The sequence below is a fragment of the Balaenoptera acutorostrata genome, chromosome 20, assembly GCF_949987535.1.
Source record: "Balaenoptera acutorostrata chromosome 20, mBalAcu1.1, whole genome shotgun sequence".
NCBI lineage: Eukaryota > Metazoa > Chordata > Mammalia > Artiodactyla > Balaenopteridae > Balaenoptera > Balaenoptera acutorostrata.
The window spans coordinates 61650737-61675000 of record NC_080083.1 but is presented as its reverse complement, the minus strand read 5'-3'; the positions used below and the strand labels follow the sequence as shown (position 1 = coordinate 61675000).

General features: G+C 41.7%; 1 protein-coding gene and 1 long non-coding RNA gene across 3 annotated transcripts in view; one reads left to right on the top strand and one right to left on the bottom strand.

The window, feature by feature from the left end:
- On the bottom strand, positions 1-19212 carry LOC130706020 (uncharacterized). 2 transcript variants are annotated; one of them, XR_009006439.1, is made up of 3 exons: positions 19143-19212; positions 3868-3971; positions 1-253 (listed from the first exon to the last, which is right to left on the bottom strand). It is a non-coding gene; the product is annotated as an uncharacterized LOC130706020 (long non-coding RNA). The 2 variants fall into 2 exon arrangements; XR_009006438.1 differs by lacking the exon at positions 1-253 and having other exon boundaries at positions 3541-3971.
- Positions 19213-19320: 108 nt separating this feature from the next.
- The window catches only part of MAP2K6 (mitogen-activated protein kinase kinase 6), a 133370-nt gene continuing 128426 nt past the window's right edge, over positions 19321-24264 (top strand). Inside the window, exon 1 of the mRNA XM_057536245.1 lies at positions 19321-19601. Within this exon, the coding sequence (XP_057392228.1) occupies positions 19586-19601 (16 nt within the window). The 5' untranslated portion in view covers positions 19321-19585. The remainder of the gene's footprint in view (positions 19602-24264) is intronic.

Sequence of the window (24264 nt, the reverse complement as noted above, 5' to 3'; positions counted from 1 at the left end):
TGCCCATGGGCTTTCTCTAGTTGCGGCGAGCAGGGGCTACTCTTCGTTGCGGTGCACGGGCTTCTCATTGCGGTGGCTTCTCTTGTTGCAGAGCATGGGCTCTAGGCGCGTGGGCTTCAGTAGTTGTGGCACACGGGCTTCAGTAGTTGTGGCTCACGGGCTCTAGAGCACAGGCTCAGTAGTTGTGGTGCACGGGCTTAGTTGCTCTGCCGCGCGTGGGATCTTCCCGGACCAGGGCTCGAACCTGTGTTCCCTGCAATGGCAGGCGGATTCTTAACCACTGCGCCACCAGGGATGTCCCCTAGACATACCATTTTATAAAGCATGCTGCTCACCCAACTGGTTCGACTCTGGTCACTGGAATCTTGATTGTAATCACCGCTCTGGTCTGCTTGATTGAGGTATTTACCTTTAAAAATACTCAGCGGGGCACTTTCTATCCACGATTTTATCACGATAATAGGAATAAGTAGTTATAGATTAAAAACTCAAAACATGAAATAAACTTTATATAGTTTACTAAGATAAATATATAAATTGTATATATACACAATTAACACGTAGTCATAAGCATAGTATAGTCCAGAACTTAATTCCCAGATTAAACTTCAGGCTGAAGAGAGCTATGTTTTGATCTGGTACCAACCTTCCTCTTCTTTTATTGTCCGGGCTCTGGTCCTGTTCTGTCTCCTTTTACACTGATCTATGACAGGTCTGTCACGTCTTTGCTCCAGGAATGGGGATCTCAGACTGCAATTACTCCAAGTTGACGCACAGTCTTGAATGATGGCATTTATTTTTTGGTACCGTTTTCCAAACCTCCAGACTAGGTTCATACTCTTCAGAAATGCCTACTCTTCCCAGCTGTCTGACGCAGCTGCCCTTGGCCTTGGGTGTGATAATTTGCCCAGATGGAAGATGACATCCAGGAAGGCTTCATAGAGGCTATTCCATTTCAGCAGAATCTTTTTTTTGTTGTTGCTATTTTTAATAAATTTTTCAGTTAATTTTTATTGGAGTATGGTTGCTTTACAATGTTGTGTTAGCCTCCACTGCACAATAAAATGAATCAGCCATCACATAGAGATATCCCCTCCCTTTTCGACTTCCCTCCCATTTAGGTCACCACAGTGCATTAGGTAGAGTTCCCTGTGCTATGCAGTGTGTGCCCATCAGTTGTCTATTTTATACAGAGTATCAATAGTGTGTGTGTGTCAATCCCAGTCTCCCAATTCCGCCCACCCCACCACCTTCCCCTTTGGCATCCATACATTTGTTCTCTACCATTTCAATGGAATCTTGAAACATGCCAGGTGCAGCAGGCGGGGCTCGGAGGGCATTCCAGGAGCAAGGGCAGTGTGACAGAGAAGTGTGGGCAGGTGAGCCATTTGACAACGAGCCTCACACACCACGCCCAAGAGCAAGCGTTCCAGCCGGCAGGGGAAGGTGTGCAGTGACGAGGGGCCGCTGGTAGAGCAGTGGCTTAACGTTGCAATTCCCGCTGTTTGCTTGGCAGCAGCTACACAGATAACGGAGTGAAACCGACTGGGAAGAAGGAACGTCTTAAGTATGAGCCCTTCACTCCCCCAACTTCCTCCTCAACACACTGCAGTCCTTCATGCTCTACCACCGGCTCCTCTCGGCCACACGCGCGCGTCGCGTCCCTCTCCGCCGCATCCCTGCATCCTGTCTCTCTCGGCCGCATCCCTGCGTCCTGTTCCTCTCCGCTGCACTCGTGCATCCTGTTATCTCTATTGTATCCGTGCATTCTTCTCTTTACCGCAGGCCTCTCACTCTGCTGTTGTTATTTATTTACACGCATGTGTCCTCTACGAGATCGTAAGCTTCTCTCTTTTTTCCCCCCTCACAGCTGAAAGGTTTTATTAATCCATTCTTTGAAAAGGCAGCTATACCCACTGCAGACCTACCAAATGAGAGGATGTTAACCTATTCAGTGGGTTGTACGTTGGGGGCTGTGGCTGGAATTCAAGCTCACGTTAGGGGCTTGGCTCGTGGTTGCAATTTACACCGTTCATCAGTACGACTGCTGAAGTGCTAAGGAGAGCGTAAGCTTCTCAAGGGCAGGGGCAGGGCTGCACTCACTTTCCTATACTCAGTATTCAGCCCGATGCCTAGAGGAAAGTAAGTAGTGAATACATTCATCATCACATTCCTTCAGTATTTATTGTGTGCCTACTACGTGCTTCCTAGGAAAATTGCTAAAAGCACTGATTGCAGGACAGTGAACAAAACAGAAAAATTCCTGCCCTCGTGGAGTCTGTGAAAGAATTCTGAGAGACACGCAACAAATCAGGAAGTGAGTCAATAAATAAATGGGTAAATTTTTACTATGTCAGATAGCGATAAAGGCGATGGTAAAAAATAAATCAGAGGAGATGAACTAGGGTGTGATTTGAAATAGGGTGGTGAGAGAAGGCTTCACTGTGAAGCGGATCTTAGAATGTAGACTTGGGAAATGAGGGCGGAGGCTGGGTGGATGCCTGAGTGGGGCGAGGGGGGAGGTTGCAGGCGCACGGACAGCGAGGCCCTGAATCAGGACATGCCGGGTGTTCAAGGTGCAGCAGGGGCCAGTGTAGCTGCAGCAGCGAAGGGACAGTCAGAGAGGCCAGCCAGAGCGGACGGTGGGGAGGAGAGCAGGGTGGGGGAGGCGGACCTTGTGAGGCTACGTTGAGGCCACGGTAAGGACTCTGGCTTCTACTCTGAGTGGCACGGGGAGCCCCTGAAGGATTCCAAGCAGAGCAGAGGCATGGCTGGACTTGCTAATTAAACAGGACAGCTTTAGCAGATTGACGAGGGACACGTACTTTTGGGTGACAGAGAAGGTAGCCGGGACCAGTGTGGCATCAGTGGATGTGGAAAGAAGGGCCGGATCCTGTTTGAAGGTGGCTTTCTTCAACTGGATTTGCTAATGGTGGACCGGGGTTATGAGAGGGTGGGCAGAGCTAAGGATGCCTCCAGAGGTTTGGCGTGAGCAACTGGGAAGGTGGAGCTGCTGTTTACAGAGACACGCTGGCTAACAATTTAATTCCCTGTCCAAATTAGGACACTTCTGAGAGAGAAAGGGATGCTATATATTTGGGAAAACATGTAAACTTGGATGATCTTGGAGCATCTGTTCACCCTAGAGCAGTGGTTCTCAATCAGGGGTGAGTTTGCCCCCAAAAGGGGCATTTGGCAGTGTTGCAAGACACGTTTGGTTGTCACAACAAGGACGCTGCTGCCAGCACCCAGTGGGAAGAGGTCAGGGATGCAAAGGACAGCACCCTGTGACAAAGAACTACCTGGTCCAAAATGTCAGTAGTGCCAGGGTAGAGAAACCCTGCCCTAGAGATGGAGAAAAGAATGAGAAGGCCAGGTTTGCTGATGTGAACTGAGATGAAGAGCGATGCAATCGAAGAGATAAACTATGAGGGTGCTTGTTTCTTCATTTGTTTATCATTTCTATCCAGCCTACTTCTACAAAATATATAAGGTCCTTCACCAAAAAAACCCAAAAAACAAAAAAAACCCAGGCATATACCCTTGAACACAGCAGTGTATTAAGAAATTGCACAACTGAAAGAATCTACGGAACTCATTAGCCTTAACATTAAAGAAGGTTTGAAAAACAGTACAAAGAAATAAACGCCATCAATTACTATTAGGATCAGGGTTTTACTGGGACCCTCACCCACTCCCCGGCTACCCTTTCCTTTGCCCAAGGCTCAGTTCAGCTACAGCATCATTGGTGGCTTCTTGGATTTCCAAAGTAGATATATAAGGAAAGGAAGTTTGAACGCAACCTTAAGAAAAATGATCACCGTGATCACCACCCATCTGAATACGGTTCGCTGACACTGATTTTACCAGCAAAGTTCTTCCTGTTCGCCACAGATGGGAAATCTCTCAGGAAGATGATCAAGGGAGATAGCCAGGCTCGTTCTCATCCTCACTCCATCTTCCCTCCAAAGCTGAATGAATGAATGAAAACACCATTAAAACGAGTGGCCGACTGCCAGATCTCTGTAGCCATGCTTTCTCCCCTTCGTCTGTTTGGACCATCTGTGAAGTTATAACGAAAACTTCACCCTAGCTGACCTAAAAGCATCCTTTTAGTCCTAGTTTAGGTTCTTGCATTTTTATTCTCCTCTTCTTTTTTTTTGGCCAGTTAAATGTAGTCGTAGAATGAGGTGACTCCGATAGGTGGATATATCTGAATAAGCCTGCTGGCTTCCGAGCAGCCAGAAACGAAGAGTAGCATCTCAACCATTAAGCTAATGAAAGAAATGAAAACTTTCAAACCACCCCTCATTTTCTGCACTCAGGTCTAACAGACAAGGGTTTAGGATCTCAAACCCTTACCTGTCTCATTTTCCTCTGTGATCTTATAATGGGGTTCCAAGCTTTAGCAAAAGGAGCAAAAGCACCTTTCTGCCTAAAATACTGAGACCACAATGTTTTATTTCTGGCAGAAATTGTATCAGGGCTTAGTTCTGCACCAGCCCCTTTCTCCTGGTGGTTTATATGCAGGCACAGAAGAGCATTTACAGCTATTATATAATGTGACCAGTGGGCAAGGGTTTGTGCGTACACATTTGAGAACTCTGCCCTCGGTCTGGAATGTGACAGAAACAAGTTGAAGCAGGACTGTGCCCCCGAAGACAGGGGCACCTGAGGGGGGGCACGTGGAGACCGTCAGCAACCAGTCTCTGTGTTCTGTTCACCCAGGTGAGATGTCGCGAAAAGGCAGGAAAGCTGAAAAGGATCTGTGTTTCTTGCAATCTGTGGATTTCCACATTTGATTATCTGTCAGGTAGCTATGAACGTGTTAAACACAAACACTGTTTCTACCTACGTCATGAGGGAAATAGTTTGCCCATAAGGCACCCTTGGTGCCTAGAAGAATAAACAAACCCAGTAAACATTCAAGGAAAAAACAGACAAGCAAAGATACAGGCCTGCTTTTGAACTTTAGAGGCTCCTGTCTGGCTACCACAGGCTCAGAGGCCACAGTCACGGGTAGAATCACATGAGGGGGTCCAAAGAGGTGGCATTTCTACTCTCAGCCCTACACGTCTCCCCAAAGTACAACAGAACAAGCAGCCCGGCTAGGAGGTGCCAGAAGGATTAATACATTGTCCTTACTTGACCTTTCCCTCACTTCCATTTGAAGAGAACAGGTGGTTCGGTCCAGCGACGCAGAGATTCAAGACCTGATCCGGAAACCTAGACTGAGGGTCCTCACAGATCAGCTGGATACCTGTTTTCTCAAGAATAAAAGACACGCCTGTTCTGAATGATGCCAAACCCTTCCTCTATCTTGCACAGCACTCACTGTGAACCACTACTTGTCAGTGCTTGGTAAGAACTGCCTGCATCCTCTTTCTGAATCTCGGAATAAAATAGATGCCCGGCGGGCACACTTCCTGAGGCTCCTCGTGCGCGAACCCAGCACACTTCGTCATCTCAACGTGACAACATGAAAATATATATATATATTTTTTGGCATCTGTAAAATCCAAGAGTGCTCATACCCTTCAGGGAAATTGGTCCTTGTTCTTGGAGTCTCACAAGTGCACTGCATAAATTGCCCGTTCCAAGGGATACGGAAATAGAATGAAGAGGACGCACATAGAGTCTCCTGAAAAGTGATTTCCCGTTACTTGCTGTTCTGCTTCCAAAGCGTGATACAAAATTGACTGAAGAGACAACTGGAGCAGCATCCACCATGGCTCGGCTCTTCATCTCCCTTAAGACTTATTTTAAAAATACTGCTTTTTAAGATACGAGGCTCAATTCACTTTTTGGAAGGTGCTCTGATATAGATGTTTGCTCAGCTCTTGCTGCAGAAACTTTTTTCTCTGAAGGAATCTCAGTCACTGTGAACATGGGATCTTAAAAATACTTTTCTTCACTTTCTATCTACTCAAAAGCAGCGCTGACCATAAATGGCTAAAATAATTCACCCATATCAATTAAACTTAAAAGGTTAAATGTATACTCTCTTAGTAAGGTCAAAAATTTAGCTTTATGATTCATAATACCTGGAGAAAATAGTAATAATATTATGGAAAGAAAGCAATAGCACATCCTACTTACAGGTCAGACTTTTAAATTTTTCTGAACTCTGAAAACTTCAATATAATCCTAGGTATCCTTTTGAAATTCTGCAGATTCTTACAGGATGATTTTCATGTCTGGACCTCTCTTAACACTGATAAAGGAAGAACATGCACTTATTTTCTATGTTTGTTTTTTTAATTCACTATGACGGAAAAGAAAATATTTCAGCTAATAAAAAAATTAATTTGTCTTTGTTTTCTGGTTCTTTTCTTTTACCCCTGCCTAATTCCAAACTATCCACATGGATCACTTTGGATAGGTAGTATTGAACAGTTATTTTAAACATAGACTCAACTAATAAATGAGAATTAAAACAGACTCAATAAATGAGAATTTCTCTATTTTAAAATTATAAAATATCTCCAATACATGCTTAAACTCCTCTACTATTTAGTTATTAGGTAACTAGGCCACCACAGAAAATGTATTTTGGTGGTTTAAAAAATATGCCTAAGGTAAATTTTAAAATTGAGCTAATTAATTAGTAAAAAGATAGCAACCAGTAGTAACGGTCACAAGAAAAACGTTAGTACAAAAGCAATGAATAAGAAATATGCAGATGGAATAAATAAAATGGAAGGACTTCGAATGGTAAGGTCCTAATGCGTTCAAATGATTGGAAAGAACCAAAATGTTATCAGTCTATTTCTTTCATAAGGAAAACCATATCATAAAAGCTGATCACTGAAGTCTGACAACCATTTCCACCTCTCATTAACTACCACTCTGCCCCCTGCCGTTTGCTTTCCAAGGCTGTGACACGCTATGGTCGAAAGCCTACATCATTCATGCCCTAGCTATTCAGCCATCCTTCGATCCAGTCCATACAGTGGAGTGGAATTGTTTTCTCCAGATGGTCTCCGCTCCTCTTCACAAGCATCCAACAGAGTTCTGATTTGCCACAATAATAAAATATGTCTTCTCCCTTTCTCTTTCATTAAACTAAGCATTTCTGTTCGTATGTCCTTAGGTCGGTGGAAACATTCCTCTAAGATCATAGCTTTCTTATCTCCTGTCTTAAAAGGTTTTTTTATTACATTACATGTTCTTACATCTCAGTGTTCTTCTATTTCAACTACAGTATCTTCAATTCTCAAGAAAGGGACCAATGCTTGGAAATGTAATAGCCATAATAGTAAGAAAAGCTCCAGTAGCTAATAGCCACTGAGCATATATCATGGATCAGATACTCTTCTTAGAGCTTTAAGTGTATTAATTCAGTTAGTCTTCTCAATGACCCCATGAGGTAGGTACTACTATCATTGCCTTTGTACAGGTAGGAAACTGAGGCATAGAAAAGTGATCTGTTTAGCCTGTCACAGAACTAGTAATTGGTAACTAGTAATTAGTAACAAGTCACAGAACTAGTAACTACAGCTGGGAGTCCAACCCAGGCAGTCTGGTTCCAGAGTCTGTGGCCAAACTATGTAGGTATAGCATAGTCAAGTTACACCTACGAACAACTAGAAGAAGATAATGGAAACTGGAATTGATCATAGAAGCAAGGACTAGAGTTGTCAATTTATCTGCTTCTATGGAATACTGTACAGAAACATATATATTCCAATGGTATATTCTTGGCATTTGACACTTTACTATTTCTACCAAAGTCTTCAGAACGTAAAACTGGGGTCCAAAATTCACATTTACTTGAATGTTTATTGCACCTAATTTTTCACAATATTTACAGCCTAAATCACAATGAATGGTATCCCATCAGCTGAACTGTCTTTAAGTCCTCAATCAGCAACTGTTCAGTTGAATGAAAACGATGTCGATTATAAGTGAGATAACAGAGAAGCTTATATACTTTTCCACCATATATACCTGAAATAATTTATTTAATCTAAAATTGATGACACTGCTTTTTTTGTGTATGAATTTAGTGTTTGAGGTATAAGTTATAAATAGATCAAATACACTCCAAATTATCCGATTCCCTTTCATTTTTCTCAGAGTCTGACCATATTTACTAATTCTCATGAAATACTTATATTGTAATATAACATGTGAACATTCTGAATCTTTCTATCTCTTCCAAACTAAACTGGTTTCAACAGAACACTTGAATTTAAGAAACAGTCATCATATTTGACTCTTCCATTAACATAACTTTTAAAAACAGGTAGGATAGGTATTAATTTACTTACTCAAATTCTCTTCCCAATTTAAATGTGAATGGCTGAGAAAAGAGCTAGCAGTAATCCTTAGAATGATTTTTTTTAAAATGTAATATCTGTTGATACACTATCAAAAATGGGTATGGAACAGAACACATGAAACACAGAATGAGAAGGACACTTGAATGGCATCACTGGCCAGTAAATTCCATATTTCAGAGTCATCACTGCCCTTGAAAAATAGTCCATGGCTACTGGCTATAAAAAGACTTGAACGTGAAATAACTAAACAACTTTATAGAGCACACGCTTTATGCATCTGAGTTGGGAGGTGTATTGATATGTCGGTAACATCCAAATAAGTGTAATCTTGTTTTAATCATATTTTGGAAACCTCTGCTTCTCTGGTACTTAATTTTAAATATAACAGCAAAAATAGCTAGTAATGGTTTCAGTTTCACCTTGGTATTGCTCCCAGGTCAACATCATATAAATTAGGTCACTTAAAACTGTGACAATGAGGGTTCTCAGTCTGCAAACTAACACAGTGCCTTCAGCTCACCAAACTAAAATCTGAATTGACTTGACTCCTCCAATGTTGAGAAAAAAAGAAACAGGCATTAACAGACACAGGAATACCCAGAGCAATGCATTTTACATTTGAGGCGCCTTTTTACTCACTTCCTGTGAGTTATAATGTTTTTTATCCTAGCTTAGTAGTTAGATGTCATAAGCATGTGTAGAAGTGTTCTGCTTCCTTTCCTGATTATACCTGTAACATCACAAACAAACACATATTATGGATGTACTTCAGTTTCCCTAACTTCAAACTGAGAGGCGCTTTGCTTTGCTACCTCATTAAGATAAGAACTAAAATTACGATGTAGCATATGCTCTATTTTACACAAAATTAATGAGTCATTAAAAGCTAAGAGCCAAGCATTATATTTTTCACAAAGCACTATCTGGGTATTAAAAAAAAAAAATCATTGAAATGTCTGTTGAAACCCTACAGAATGAGTTTCCTAAATCATGGGTCTCCTGGAAATACGTTTAAGAAAATTATACACAAAATCTCCTAAATTTTCCTTTGAAGTTTCCACAGCATTCCAAAGCTCACTCACAGTCCAGACGGTGTGACCGTAATCCAGTTTCCTCACATACAGCAGCATCCGATTTGGCAACACGTCCCCAACACGTTTAATAAATGCATTTTGATATTTATTTGGATTAAAAAAAAAAACAACAGCAACAAAAGGAGAAATAAGGCCCTGTGAAATGGAAACCTCTAGTCTTTAGCGAATGAGCAGGCTTTGGGGTTCACTTCAATTCCCATCTAGGTAAATTCCCAGTAGGTAAGGCTGCTGGAAAGGGCTCTAGAATAATTTCCAAAGACTTTCAGCGGCAGTAGACTACTGTCTCATGTATCTCTGCTGTTTCACTCCTTATACTGTAGGAAACAAAGTTACGGACAGGTTCGAGGCATGTAACTCACGCCAGTGCCCAATCCATAAAATACCATCAGGTGTTCATTATAGCCTCAAATAGCTGATTTCTAATATTATACAATTTCATAATACTTATACTATTCAGTTATGCAATATATTAATTTAAAGAATACATTGAACCCACTGTTTTTAGGAGTCTGGCTGACAAATAAAATGATTAGTCTACCCACCTCAAAAAGAGAGTAAATATGAAAAATCGGTAATATTTTCCATGATCCTGCCATAGGCTGTTACTAATAAAACAATCCCTTTGGACACTAATCCAAATGGAATAATTTAAGAACAAGCTGATTTATTATATTGACTATAATTATTTCTACACCACTGTAGTTCAGACAGTTTCTTAATTTTCTGTGGACTTCTGAACTTTTTCTATAACTTGCATATACCACCCATCTAAAATATTTCCCAGAATATTTTATAGTTTTTTAAAGCAGTGCAGCAGGTCAGTTTGGCCTGAATTATTCAGGCCTGTGACTGAAGCCCAGAACCATCTATTAATATCAATGTAAACAGATCAAGGAGCCTTGAAGGGCACAACACTGCCTTATATCAGTGTTTCTAACTCATCCTCAAATAGTCCAGCATTTACCGAATTTTCAGTGTATTGGCTAAGGTGCAGCGTGTAAAGGAGATATACTGATGTACTAGGGACTTCGTAAGTCCTGAACTGTGCTTGTCCCGTTAATAACGCATACAAAATGAGGCAAAATGTTACCAGACTACACTTAGCCTGAGGAAGGCACATATCTAGGGCATTTATTAAAAGTCACTTAGCTTAAGACAAGACTGGACCGCTTAAAGGAAGGAACTTAAAGGGATCAGAAGACAAGTTTTTACATCTGCAGTCAGGACAGTTTTAAATCACGTTCTTCCATCTTGGCCAAAGGAATCAACGACATGAGGTGATCAGGATAAACTGAGATGTTGGGACAATGCATTTCACAGTGTCATTGTAAGGATAAAATGATGTAGAGAGGACGGGAAGAGCCTGTAAACCTTAAAATATTACAAAAATGTTATTAAAATGAGCCACAGGATTTTAAGCTTCTCAGACCAGGGATCATACTTTGTCCATTTTCTTTTCTTTCTTTTTATAAAATTTTTTAAAATTACTTTCGCATGTTTTTTATTTATTTATTTTTATTTTTTGGCCACGCCATGTGGCATGTGGGATCTTAGTGTCCGGACCAGGGATCGAACCTGAGCCCCCTGCAGTGGAAGTGCAGAGTCTTAACCACTGGACCGCCAGGGAGGCCCCACTTTGTCCCTTTTCTTCACCCATACCATACCTGTCATAACTGTAAGCCTTAATAAAAGTCTATTACTTCTTAAAATGAGACATGATAAACTGGGGTGCTTCCCTCTTCTGTTTTCTTTTGGTCCTGGGGATAAAAAGATTTGTGAGGTGTGGGTTTTATAGCTGGCATTGCCTGTATTTTATATTTTGATTTTTCCTAGTCCTTCTCTAGTACATAGACCTAGTATTTAAAAATGTTAGGACTTGGAACATTCTGAGAGATAGGTAGGGAAGGCAAAATAGGTGGAAAGTTGGATACATGCAAAGAAAACTGAGAGCTAATTTTTTCTTATGTTACAAGATTCAGAATTCTTACAATAAATGTTCAATTTAATCAATCTATCAAGAAATATTTATAACAGCCTTGCTATGCACCCACTGCTGTGCTCTATAGGATTTCCGGGGTATATGAGAGTATTCTCAAGGATTTTGCAGTATAATTATGGAGTTAAAACTGTTGTATTAGAAACAGTTAAGTACAGGGTGATTCCAAACGAACTGAATGCCAACAAAAATGCACTAATCAGTACCTGGGGTTTACAGGAATACGGAGAAAAGACCAATTTGTAAAGCTGGGTCTGCACACTTACTCTGTAAAGGGACAGACAGTCGCTGTTGCAATATTTAATTCTGATGTAGTATAAAAGCAGCCATACACAATACATATGAGAATGTGTGTAGCTGTGTTGCAATAAAACTTTGTTTACAAAAAACAGCAGACCAATGGATTTGGAGCAGGGGCCATAATTTGACAATCCCTATTGTAAAGAAATTCTCCCAGGTGTCTCTATAATAAATGTTCAATATACCCCTTTCATGTCACTAGGGCATGCGTCAATCACCTTTGACCCCTTTGTAATACATCACCTTTGACAAATCAAATGGCAGCGGCAACAAGATTCTCATTTCTTTAAGGTTAAAACAATGAGGGTGCTGTACAAACACGAAGTGCTGGAGATATCTTCCCTGGAAGAAGTTTCAAAGTGAGATATCTGGGGATCTGGGTGGCCAAGGCGCAATTCTTTTTGAATCTTCAGACTTTCAGAAGCCAGATGAGGCAGGACCAGAGAAGAAAATGAGTGAGTGTTGTATGAGAGAAAAAAACCATATAGGCACACACAGACACATACACATACACATGTGTGTGTGTGTGTGTGTGTATGGAAAAAGAGATTGACTGATTTGCTTACGGTAGAAGGCGGAGGAAAGTATACAATTGGCACTCCATATCGATGGGTTCCACCCACATCCTCAGGTTCAACCAACCTCAGATGGGAAATATATTTTTTTAAATTCCAGAAAGTTCCAAAAAGCAAAACTTGAATTTGCCACACACCCCAGCAATTATTTACATAACATTTACATTGTATTTACAACTGTTTACCTAGCAATTACACCGTATGAGGTATTATAAGTCATCTGGAGACGATTTAAAGTATATGGGAGGATGTGCGCAGCGCCATTTTATATAAGGGACTTGAGCATCAGAGGCTTTGGGTGTCTGTGGGGAAATGGGGCAGGGGAGGGGGTCCTGGAACCAACCCCTGACAACTGTATGCATAAGGGAGATTAGACAATATTCCAATTTCCTCTCTTGATTTAGCAGGATTTGAAATCTTTTTTCTTCCCTGTATTACTTATATCTAATGATCTGAAGTAGTTACTACTTGCCAGTGCTTTAATGCACCATCCAGATAACCACTAACACCGTTATTCGGTTAATGCTAGGCTGGAATCATTTCTAGTCTTGCTTTCCTAGAACCTACACTTTTTTTGTCAGTCAGCTCATGCTAATAGGTCTGGCCAAGAGTCAACACTGCTTGGGGCAAAGGTTGAAGCAGCTTCCCACTGGGGCTCTATATGTCCCTTCATTGCTCAGAAACAGTGAACATTCATATTACTTATTTTTTATTCAATGAGAATGCAGTCCAGTAAGGATTCTGGATAGTTGGTTGGCATTTCCATAAGATATATCAGACACTATTCATTTTATTTTTATTATTTTTTTAATTTTTATAGATGTATAGTCAATTTACAATGTTGTGTTAGTTTCAGGTGTACAGCAAAGTCAATCAGTTATACGTATATATATATATATCCACTCTCTTTTTTTTTAAAGATTCTTTTCCTGTATAGGCCATTACTGAGTACTGAGTGGAGCTCCCTGTGTTACACAGCAGGTTCTTATTAGTTATCTATTTTATATATAGTAGACTCTATTAATTTTAAAGGTTATTCATATGGTTTGAAAATCTAGAATCTTAATAGGAGTCTTAGTAAAGTATTAGCCAAAACAGTTTTTAGATAATTAGATATCACAGTTAAATAAAAAATTCTTCTTCCTAGAAAATCCCTATGCCAGTATTTCTTTAACTTTCAACAAAGAACTCTAAGATAAGCTAATTAACCTGTTCTAGATGAACTCATTCATCAGTAATAAATCCATCCATCAGATAAACAGGTATTGACTGAGCACATATCATGTGCAGGACATATAGTAGACCTGGGGCTACAGGATGAAGATGAAACTGTCCTGCCCAAGCTTAGATTCAAGGGCCAAACACAGATGAGCAAAGAGGGTCTGCTCAAGGGGAGTGGGTTAGGAATGTGCAGGGAACAAGAGACTTAGCAGAAGAGGTAAGATTGGTACTCAAGTAATAGTACTGCAAGTTATATTGGACATACGGCTCATAAGAGCAAACAGATGCCTTCAGAACTTAAGGGGAGGGATGCTCTTTGACAAGACAGGAGGATGTGATCAAAGACAACTTCAGGGCAGAGATGACCTGGAACCCTCGAAAGGTAGAATTTGGAAAAAGGAAGGCTCAGGTGGGGACCAGAGAAGGGTGAAGACAGAGAATAGCACAAGTTAACAAACAGGAATGGTAACATGTAAACTCATGTCTCCAGTAAGATAAGTAATCCTGTTTTGACCAGACTGTTTAAACAAACGAAGCGCAGAGTAGATGAGAGAGAGAGAGAGAGAGAGGGAAAAAGAGAAGGCTGAACAGGTATGGTTGCACCATACTGGGGAGGACAATGGAAGCCAAGCTGAATCTATTTTGGAATTTCTAGAATTTCTGCCAGTAGTCATAATTCATTGTGATATTTTGATACAGTAAAAAAAATGTACTTAAAGATACTGTAGGGCTTCCCTGGTAGCGCAGTGGTTGAGAATCTGCCTGCCAACGCAGGGGACACGGGTTCGAGCCCTGGTCTGGGAAGATCCCACATGCCGCAGAGCAACTGGGCCCGTGAGCCACAACTACTGAGCCTGCGCGTCTGGAGCCTGTGCTCCACAACAGGAGAGGCCGCGATAGTGAGAGGCCCGCGCACCGCAATGAAGAGTGACCCCCGCTTGCTGCAACTAGAGAAAGCCCTCGCACAGAAATGAAGACCCAACACAGCTAAAATAAATAAATAAATAAATTTATTAAAAAAAAAAAAAAAAAAAAAGAATCTGCCTGCCAATGCAGGGGACACGGGTTTGAGCCCTGGTCCAGGAAGATCCCACATGCCGTGGAGCGACTAAGCCTGTGAGCCACAACTACTGAACACGTGCGCCACAACTACTGAAGCCGACGAACCTAGAGCCCACGCTTTGCAACAAGAGAAGCCACTGCAACGAGAAGCCCGCACACCGCAACAAAGAGTAGCCCCCGCTCGCCACAACTAGAGAAAGCCCACACGCAGCAACAAAGACCCAACACAGTCAAAAATAAATAAATAAAATAAATAAATTGTTTTAAAAATTAAAAATAAATAAATAAATAAAAAGATACTGTATAAGCACAACTCATCATCCAGTCCCCTAAACCAATCCCCCATGCGGGGAGATCCTCAACAGACTTCATTATATATTATACATAACACACCTATTTGTACCACAGTTTTCTAAAATCTAGAAAAGCAGATATTCAGACCTGAACTCTTAGCTTTACCGTTGGTGCCTTCCTTTCCCTTGTTCCTGAGACCTAGTGGACACTGTTGGAAAACATTCATAAATGTCACATGCAGGTGAGTATTGCGACCTGAGCGGCAATGTTTCAAACTGTAATAGGAGTATTTCCTGTCTCACTTCCGAAGTGATATCGTCATGGTGCTCACTGGCTGTCTTGCTAGAGCAGGGGATCAGGAACCCTTCTAGTTCCTGAACAGACGGACATGTAGCCAATGTGAGAAACGGGATGTGTGATCACGACTCTCTTCAAATCATGAGTGGTCTTAACCAGACATGTGAGCTGGGTTCACAGACATGAACTGTTAGAACAGGAAGGGGCCTTAGTCTGACCCCCCTTATTTTAGTGGAACGAGAAGAGGTCCAGAAAGGTGAAGAGCTTGCCTGAGAAGGCACAGCTAACTTTTCTACAGCCAGGACTCGAATTCACATCTCCTAGATTCTAGGTTTCTTACGTCAAAAGTTACACCTTGGGAATTCCCTGGCGGTCCGGTGGTTAGGACTCAAAAGTTACACCTTGGGAATTCCCTGGCGGTCCGGTGGTTAGGACTCAAAAGTTACACCTTGGGAATTCCCTGGCGGTCCAGTGGTTAGGACTCCATGCTTTCATCACCAAGGGCCCGGGTTCAATCCCTGGTCAGGGAGCCATGATCCCATAAGCTGTGTGGTTTGGCGAAAAAAAAAAAAAAAGTTACACCTTACCAAATCTCATTAGCTGTAAATTAACTTAAAAAAATAGAGCATAGGTAACTTCTCATGGTACTACTACCCAGCAGGGTTTCTCAAATGCAGTACCAGATGATTTGGACCGGACGATTCTTTGTTGGTGGAGGCTTCCCATGTACTGCAATACAACTGCCAGCATCCCTCATCTCTACCCACTAGATGCCACAATCACCACCACCCCTTGGCTGTGACAACCAAAACCATCTCCAGACATTGTCAAATATTCCCTGGGGGTCAAAAGTCACCCTCGGTTGAGACATTCTACCCCCACCCCCGGCCTTCTCCAGCTCACGTAACCCTCTAGAGCAACTCCTTCACAGCCAGTCGGACCTAACCTAAGGGCCTCCTTCCAAGCGTCTCAGACCTCTAACCTGACAGCAAAGGGCTCTTCCCAGGTGTTCCAGTTTCCCCTGCAGGTGTTAACTCTGTCGCTGGAATCTAGTTATTCCAGGTCGTCGAGGTGACAGGCCCTCTTCCATCTACTCCATTCCCTACTTCAGCGTGCACTTGAGTGAGCATTGTATGCTAGATGCTGGGCACGGGGAACACAGAGATTAGTCTCTGATCTCCAGCAGTTCAGTCTCCTGGGGGAGACACATACGAAAGTGAACACCTGCCTGCCTTAGGGTGAGTGTTGCGAGACAGCTGTGGGCAGGGTGCTACAGAATTAGGGAGTACTCTCATTCACACTGAAGGTGGCCACAGGGTGACGCATCACCGGAGGTGGCCAAAAGGAGGTGCCTGCTAAGCAGAGTCTTCAAGGACAAATCCGAAGGAGCTAAGAAGAGAATGGATAAGGCTTGCGAGGCAGAGGGAGCAGTGTATCTAGAAGCAAGGAGGGAGCAAACCTGGCTTCTGGCTGTAGCATCAACACAGGGTGAGAACGAAGTGGCAGAGTAAGCAGGAACCAGGTCTTGAGGAGCCAATTATACCAAGCCCGAGAGTTTGGCAGTGATCTCGAAGGTAACTAGAAGCTGGGGGGAGAGTGCATCAAACTTGCATTTTAGAAAGATGGGAAGTACAGACAACTTCAAAGATGAGGGATTCGAAGTAGGAGCACAGGTCACCTCAAGATAAACACCTAATGTGCTGCAGATTTGGCTCTTGCCATTCCCACTGTGGGAGGGATTCTCTTCCTAGAAGCATTGCCACAAACGGGCAAGAAGAAGAAAGGCTTAGGTCTGTAGGGAGGTACAACCTCTTCTTCCACCCAGGAATGAGGTGGAGGAAACCTTTTACCACCAAGGCAAGAAGAAGAACAACTTTTTCTCTGGGAATCTAAGACTTTACAGAGAGGTTGAGTTCCCTGTGGAAATTCAAAATATGTTTTTCCCAGAAAGAAAAATGATACATGTTGCAATTTTTAAATGTATGGTTCAGTTTATGGTCAAAGGTATTTTGCATAGGTGTGGGTGTGTGAGCGTAGACGTGCACTGGCTATTAAACATATCACTGTTTCTATGGGAAAATGAATTACAGACTCACTTGCAGGACACAAGCCATTTGCCAGCTGTGGACCGTGCACGCCTGTGCAGAGAAACTACAAGCACAATGGTGGCAAAATGCACCGGACATGATGTGATCAGAGCTCTTTCATAGATGGGAGCCTAGGGCGATTTAAGAGCAATGCTTTTGAGCACATAAAATGCAAATGGAAATGAGTTGCAGGCGGCTGTTCAGGCCTTGCCTGGGCTGAGTCTCTGAGCAGCTCCAGGAGCGGACCCAGGGCCCGCGCACAGCAGCTGCTCCGTCGATGCTTAGGAAAGTGACCTGGATGCATTAAAGTGGATCTCCATGCCCACATGTCTCCTGCTTAAATGAGACTTAGAGGAAAACATACTGCTTCGATGAGGCTGAGATTGTGTGTGTAAGAAAGGGAGGAACAGACAGCATGGATTCGCCCAGAAGGAGAGGGGAAGAAAGTGAAGTAGCAAGTCTTCCCGTCTGAGCTCAAGGAACAGAGATCTCTGCCTTTCTGAGGCAGAAGCTAGTATGAACATGACGTGACCTTGATTAATTCTCATTAATGTCAGCAGAGGGGATCAACTTAAGTAAATTAATGTTAGTTCCATGACCTATTGCATATTTGTTTTAAGAGCTGATTTGCTGATTTGTAGCTGAAACATGGTAGCCTTCTTCCCTCTGATTCATCCATTACTCAGAAGGCCCTGGCTTCTTAGAATTCTTAATAAAATTCCAACAGTGTTCATCAGCAGTCATCAAATACAGCCGAACCCTCTTTCAAAGTGCGTCTTTTTGCCTTTTGCTACTGACCTGATCTATCTCCAGCCTCTCCCAGTTTCAACTCACCTTGATCGCTGAGGGCAAATTTACCTTCTTAAAACAATGCTTTGATTCAGTTACACCCCTTTTCAAAGCCCTTTCACCACCTTGCAAGTATCTGCAGAATAAAGTCCAAACCTCTGGCCTGACTTTAAGGCCCTGTTCAGTCCCCACTGGTAAATTCCACCCACTCCCACTTCTGCGTACAATGCAGCAGGCAGCCTTGCCGGCCCCTGAAGAGGTGCTGTGCAGACTTCCACTGTGCTTATTCACACCTCAGCAGCCCCACACCCTCAATTCCTCCCTCTGTACCTGAAAAGCACATTTCTGAGTCCGGTCCACTCGATGAAGTAGAAGTCTGAGCTCATTTCAGCCCAGGTCCCCTCACTAATGGAATATTCTATGCCTCTCTGCTTCCCTGAGAAGGGGTGACCCTATTCTCCGCCAGGATGGTGCCCAGGCCCTAGCTGTGAGCAATACATGACAGTGGGACGACCCAAGGTCCTAGAAAGGTGCCTGGCACACCCTGGGAGCTCAACAAAAGTCTGTAAATTTTGTTGAATAAATTCAAGATATTTGATTTTGTTAATTTAAGATGACCACCCACTTTCTCCCTGAGGCCAGGGACTTTCCTCCCACCCAGGTGAGAAAAAAACATGGAAACATTTGAACTCTGATAAAGTTTGCTTTGACACACCAACAGCGGAACTTTCTCTTTAACCCTTCAAGAAATGAGAACTCCCCGATCCCCCCACCTCCACTCGGCCCCGGGACTGAACTTCAGATTCCTGCCTCGTAACTGACCGGGATCCTTTGCATCTCCTCTGCAGTAACCCCCGCCCAGCCAAATCACCAGCGAATTCTCCAGGCAAGAAAAAGTTTTTTTTAAATGCACGTTTAAGAGGAATACAACGTCTACAGGCAGGAACAGTCCAACAGGTGCTGCCCTGCAAACACTTGAACCCCGAAACTGACTTTCTGAGCGGGCCGAGTGGTTTTTAGCCAAACTGATATGTTTTTTGGCTGTTGTTTCAGGGGCTTTTGGAGAACGTAAATGCCCGCTCCCCCGGGCCTTGCCTTTTTCTCCCATCACTTAGTATCGAGTGCGTCTATGACTTGTTTACCTGGATGCAACCTATGTTGCTCCCAATCACCCCGCTCAGCGACCCGCGCGACCACGTGTCCTTAAATCAGAGCCCCGTGGACTCCGCTCGGGAACTACATTTCCCAGCGGCCCCCGCGCCCTTCGCAGGAAGGACGTCTGCGCACTAAGATACTCAGTTCCAAGTTTGGAGCTTTTAGCTGCCAGCCCTGGCCCATCATGTAGCTGCAGCACAGCCTTCCCTAACGTTGCAACTGGGGGAAAAATCACTTTCCAGTCTGTTTTGCAAGGTGTGCATTTCCATCTGGATTCCCTGAAAGTCCATCTGCTGCCTCGGTCAAGAGAAACTCCACTTGCATGAAGATTGCACGCCTGCAGCTTGCATCTTTGTTGCAAAACTAGCTACAGAAGAGAAGCAAGGCAAAGTCTTTTGTGCTCCCCTCCCCCATCAAAGGAAAGGGGAAAATGTCTCAGTCGAAAGGTAAGAGCCTATTTGCATTACTTGCAAAAATGCAAAGGGTTGTGCATGCATTTATGAATGCATGGATGCAATTTTCGCCTGGAGATTGCATTTTTAAGTTTGAGGTTTTCCACATCTCAGTTGCATTTCCTGTTTAGTATGTGTCTTTTTTTTTTTTTTTTTTTTTTTTGCAGACACAGAGAGTTCCTGTAAGGCAGGGCTTGCAGTTCAGCTGTGCATTGACGTTATTTGCATTCTTCTGCTAGGATTACTGAGCTCTTTTTGCCTTTTGCACAGTCAGGAGAGATAGAGCAGGTTGGTAGCGTCTAAATGTGCAATGCTTTATATAATTGTAAAATTCTTTAGTATGCACACATATAATAGGTAATTTTACGTGCAACAGGAATACAAACTTTTAAAAAGTCTGTAGATGAAAATGAAAGGTAAAACTTGAGTTAAACTAGTAGGAAATTAATGTAATCTTATATTCCTTTGGGAATGAATTGTTGGTGCTAGTATTTACTTAAATTTCCATTGGTATCGTTTTGAACATTAAGCAACTTCTGATCTTTAAAGGAAGTAAAGGTGAATAATAGCATTTTACAAAAAAGCAGACAAGAAGTCTTTCTCTTCCGAGATTTTGCACTTTACACCAATTGCTTATTGGTTCGCAGTATTTAGAAGCAGCAATGAGGACATCGAGGTTTTATGTCTTCCCATTTGGGAGATGCTTTGCATCTCGAGGGAAAATACTGGGAGAAAAATTGTACTTTTAAGCATTACGCCAATGTGGGAGGACTGCACTGTTTCATTGACAACCATAATGAAATCTTTTAAGTGTGTAATTGCATATATTTAGTCAGCTGTAATAGGTCAGAAGTTCAGGGTTATGGTTGTTTTCTTTCTTTCTTTTTTTTGTTGTTGTTCTTAAAAATATTCTTTTTACACAGTTGTATTTTGCAGGCGTAATGTCATGCTGGGGAGGGGATTAAAAATATAAAAATCCTGACATGGCATTAGAGAGCTGAGGGGGTGTTGTCAGGTGGCCTTAGGACTGTAAGTCACTTGTTTTAGAACAAATCCCTATTGAGCATAGAGAAAGCATATGCCCGGTGAGAATGTATGGAAAGGAGAGGTGAGCTCAGCACAAGGTGAGATAGGCTACCCAGGGCATTAGGTAAGTAAGATCCAGTGAAATTCAAGTGTCTCATCAGCGTTCTGTTACTTTTGGGAGAGTTGTTGTGTCACTTTTTAGTTCTACCTGATGGGAATCAGACATCTCAGCCCCAGAAGGAAGTAATATATATTCTCAAGAATTCAAAGTAGGGCTCTTCTTTTCTTTGGATATTAGGGGGAAAAAATGGAAATCTGAAAAGCTAAGAGTGCCGAAGTACCTAGGAATTGGCATTATGAGCTTCCAATGTTCCTTAATATCGGGAAAACCGACAATCTTTTAATTGAGCAGAGAAATAATCGCTTAGGAGGGCATTCCAGGCTTTGATGTGTGAGAGAGATTGCATCTAGTTACTTTGTATTTGGTGTGCATTCACTCATTCATTCAGGTCAGTTTAATATATGAGTAAATATATTACGAGGTGTGTGTGTGTGTGTGTGTGTGTGTGTGTTTGTAGTGCACAGGATTTGGGGACATACAAAAATATTTTATATGTAGTTGTTTCCTTCAAGGAATTTACCATGTAGTTGGTGAAAGAAAGCACGTATGCAAATCATTGTGATATAAGATAATTGCATAGATAGTGAAGCAAAATGGTGCATTTGGAGTTTAGAGATGGCAGTGATCTCTCTGGGAGAGAGGAAGGGGGTGCTCTAGTGATCTTATCTTTGGACCTTAGGGTTTAAACTCAATCAGGTTTCTTTGTGCATTTTGGGGGGCTCGCTCCTAAGGCGGCTCTCTCCTAGCAGAAGAAGTTGGGAAACTGAAAAACATATTAGCATGGCATTCTTCCATTATGGGTGCACCCATAGTAGATCAGGTACTGGTGGTTCTTTACATTAATTCCCATTTATCCAAATAGTTTTCTTAATTGGGTCCCCTTTGGAAGGTGCATCTGGTGTGAACATGGGATTCCTGTCCAAAAGGAAAGTTTTTGATAGAAGGAAGTGTGTGATCATTTCAGAAATGGCAAAGACTTTTGGCCTGGGTTTTAAATGTGGAACTGGCCTAATTCAGCTACGGTATTCTCAAATGGCCAAGATAGTGTTTTGTTTTTGTTTTTGTTTTTGTTTTTTTGCAGTACCAAACTTCTTTGTAATACTATAAGCAAATGAAACGGAGGAAAAGTGAAAGGTGGCTACAACCTCATAGTACTGAAGAATTTAACAACATGTTCAATTCAAGGACCTTTATGAACTTTCTAGATCACTATAATTCCGTCTTACAGACCTCTAGTTTAAGGCGCAGCAGAGGCAAAAGAATTACAGGCTCCCTGCGAGCTGGAAGGACTGGGTTGCTTCTTTCCAGCCTTACCAACAGTGAGATTCCGAGAAAGAACTTCTTAAAAAGAAATTTTGTCTTCCACAGTTGTAACTTTAGGTGGTATGCTTTTCAGCTTGTTTATATTAGCTATCTGGGGTTGAGCTGACATTTTTCAAATACTAAAGTGGTAGAATGCCTTTTGAGGAAATCTGAAATGTAAGTTAACAGGAAGGGCACCCAGAAGGTGCAGGAATTCCTGCACTTTACAGGAAGACAGGCTACAGGAAAAATGTGTCATCTACATTACCCGGGAAAGTAAAACTATTGTTATCAGCCATAATGATCTGAGGGAGGGAGGGTCGGGGGAGAGAGGTCTGGCATCCCCCCGTTCACCTGAAAATATACAAAGAGTTTGACCCTGTTACAAATGCACTTCTTCTCACTTCTCCTTCTATTCACCTTTAAAAAATATTAGTTTATCTTGGTTTAAAATAGTAATAGGTACATTGTGTCATGGGAGCCGTGTATCAGGCATAATTCAGAAGCATGTAGGAGAGTGACAGGCAAGGACTTCACCGTACTGTGGGCTCTCTGCTTCTGTAATTCATTCTACCCTGGGAGACGAAATGTGCAAATTTCTCATTCTGTAAATTCCTTTGTTAGGTTGCACCAGAGGGACTTGTCATGCTTAGCCTGTAATCTGAGCCAGTATGTTTTATAACCTCGCACAACGCAGGAGACAAAATCAGAATAGGTACCCTGGGTTTCCTGAGTTTGTTTTGCATCAGTGTGGCATTCATTACTTTACAACATGCTGCAGGTCAGCTGCAGGGGCTTTCCGGGGGTCTCTTGGTGGTAATTTGATGCTGGAGCAAAGGGCTGAGATTCTCATTCCTTTGTTTTTCACAGATTAGTATCATTATAACTACTTTGCATTATTTTAAAGTCTGAAAGGTCTGTAAGGGATGTTTTTAAAACTTAAAAGAAAAAAGTACATAAATAATACTTGTTTATCGTGGAAACATTTGAAAATGTAGGGAAGAAAAATAAGACTCACTAGTTACCGCAGTATACATTTTGGCATATATCCTTTGAGACATTTTTCTATTCTATATATATGTGAATATGAATAAATCCAAAATGTGTATAAAATTATTTAGTTGCCTTTTGTTTCACTTACCAATAATACTGTGAAATATTCCAAGTTAATATATTTCTACATTAATAATATCTAATTCTAGTGTATTTATTTAAATAGAACATTAATGTTTATTAACTTTCAATATTATGAATATTGCTATGATAATCATCCCAGTTCATACATTATTACATATACTGTGGTCTTAGAGTAAATTCCAGGACACAGAACTACAGGTTATGGATATCTAATTCTTCCCCATGCCCCATTCTTTTCTTCACCTTTTAAAAATAGTTTTTTTATTACTATAAAAACAATATATACTCACTGAAAAGAATTCAAGCTGAAGAGAAATTCATAATAAGAAAATAAAAATCACTCAAAGTCACACCACCCACAGCTACCTACTGTTAACTTTTTAGTGACTCTTTGCATTTGTACATGCATACATATGTTTGCATACGTGCTCTTTTACACACTCTATATGATATTTTGCAACTTGCTTCATACTCCATATATCTTGGACATCTTTCTATACTCATGCACATACAGTTTCCTCATTCTTTTTAGCAATTGCTCATTTTAATTTGTAAGAATGTAGCTGTTTCATCAGTCTCCAACTGGACTTTCACAGAGTTCCACTTTTTTACAGCTATAAACAAAACTGCAAGGAATACCTTGAACACACATTTTTGCACATTGGCCCAATTATCTCCTTAGGATGAATGAATTCCTAGAAGTGGAAGTGCTGAGCAAAGGGCGGGCATGGATGTACTGGCCTCCAGAGTGCCTGCAACTAGTTCTTATTCTCACCAGTAATGTGTGAAGGTGCCCATTCTCTCCTCTTAAGCATCCTGCTAAATACTGCCAAACAAATTACTCTTCAGAAGGGTTATACACACTACTATATATAAAATAGATAATCAACAAGGACCTACTGTAGAGCACAGGGAACTCTACTCAATATTCTGTAATAACCTAAATGGGAAAAAATTTGAAAAAGAATGGATATTTGTGTATGTATAACTGAGTCACTTTGCTGTACACCTGAAACTAACACAACATTGTAAACCAACTATACTCCAATATAAAATAAAAACTAAAAAAAA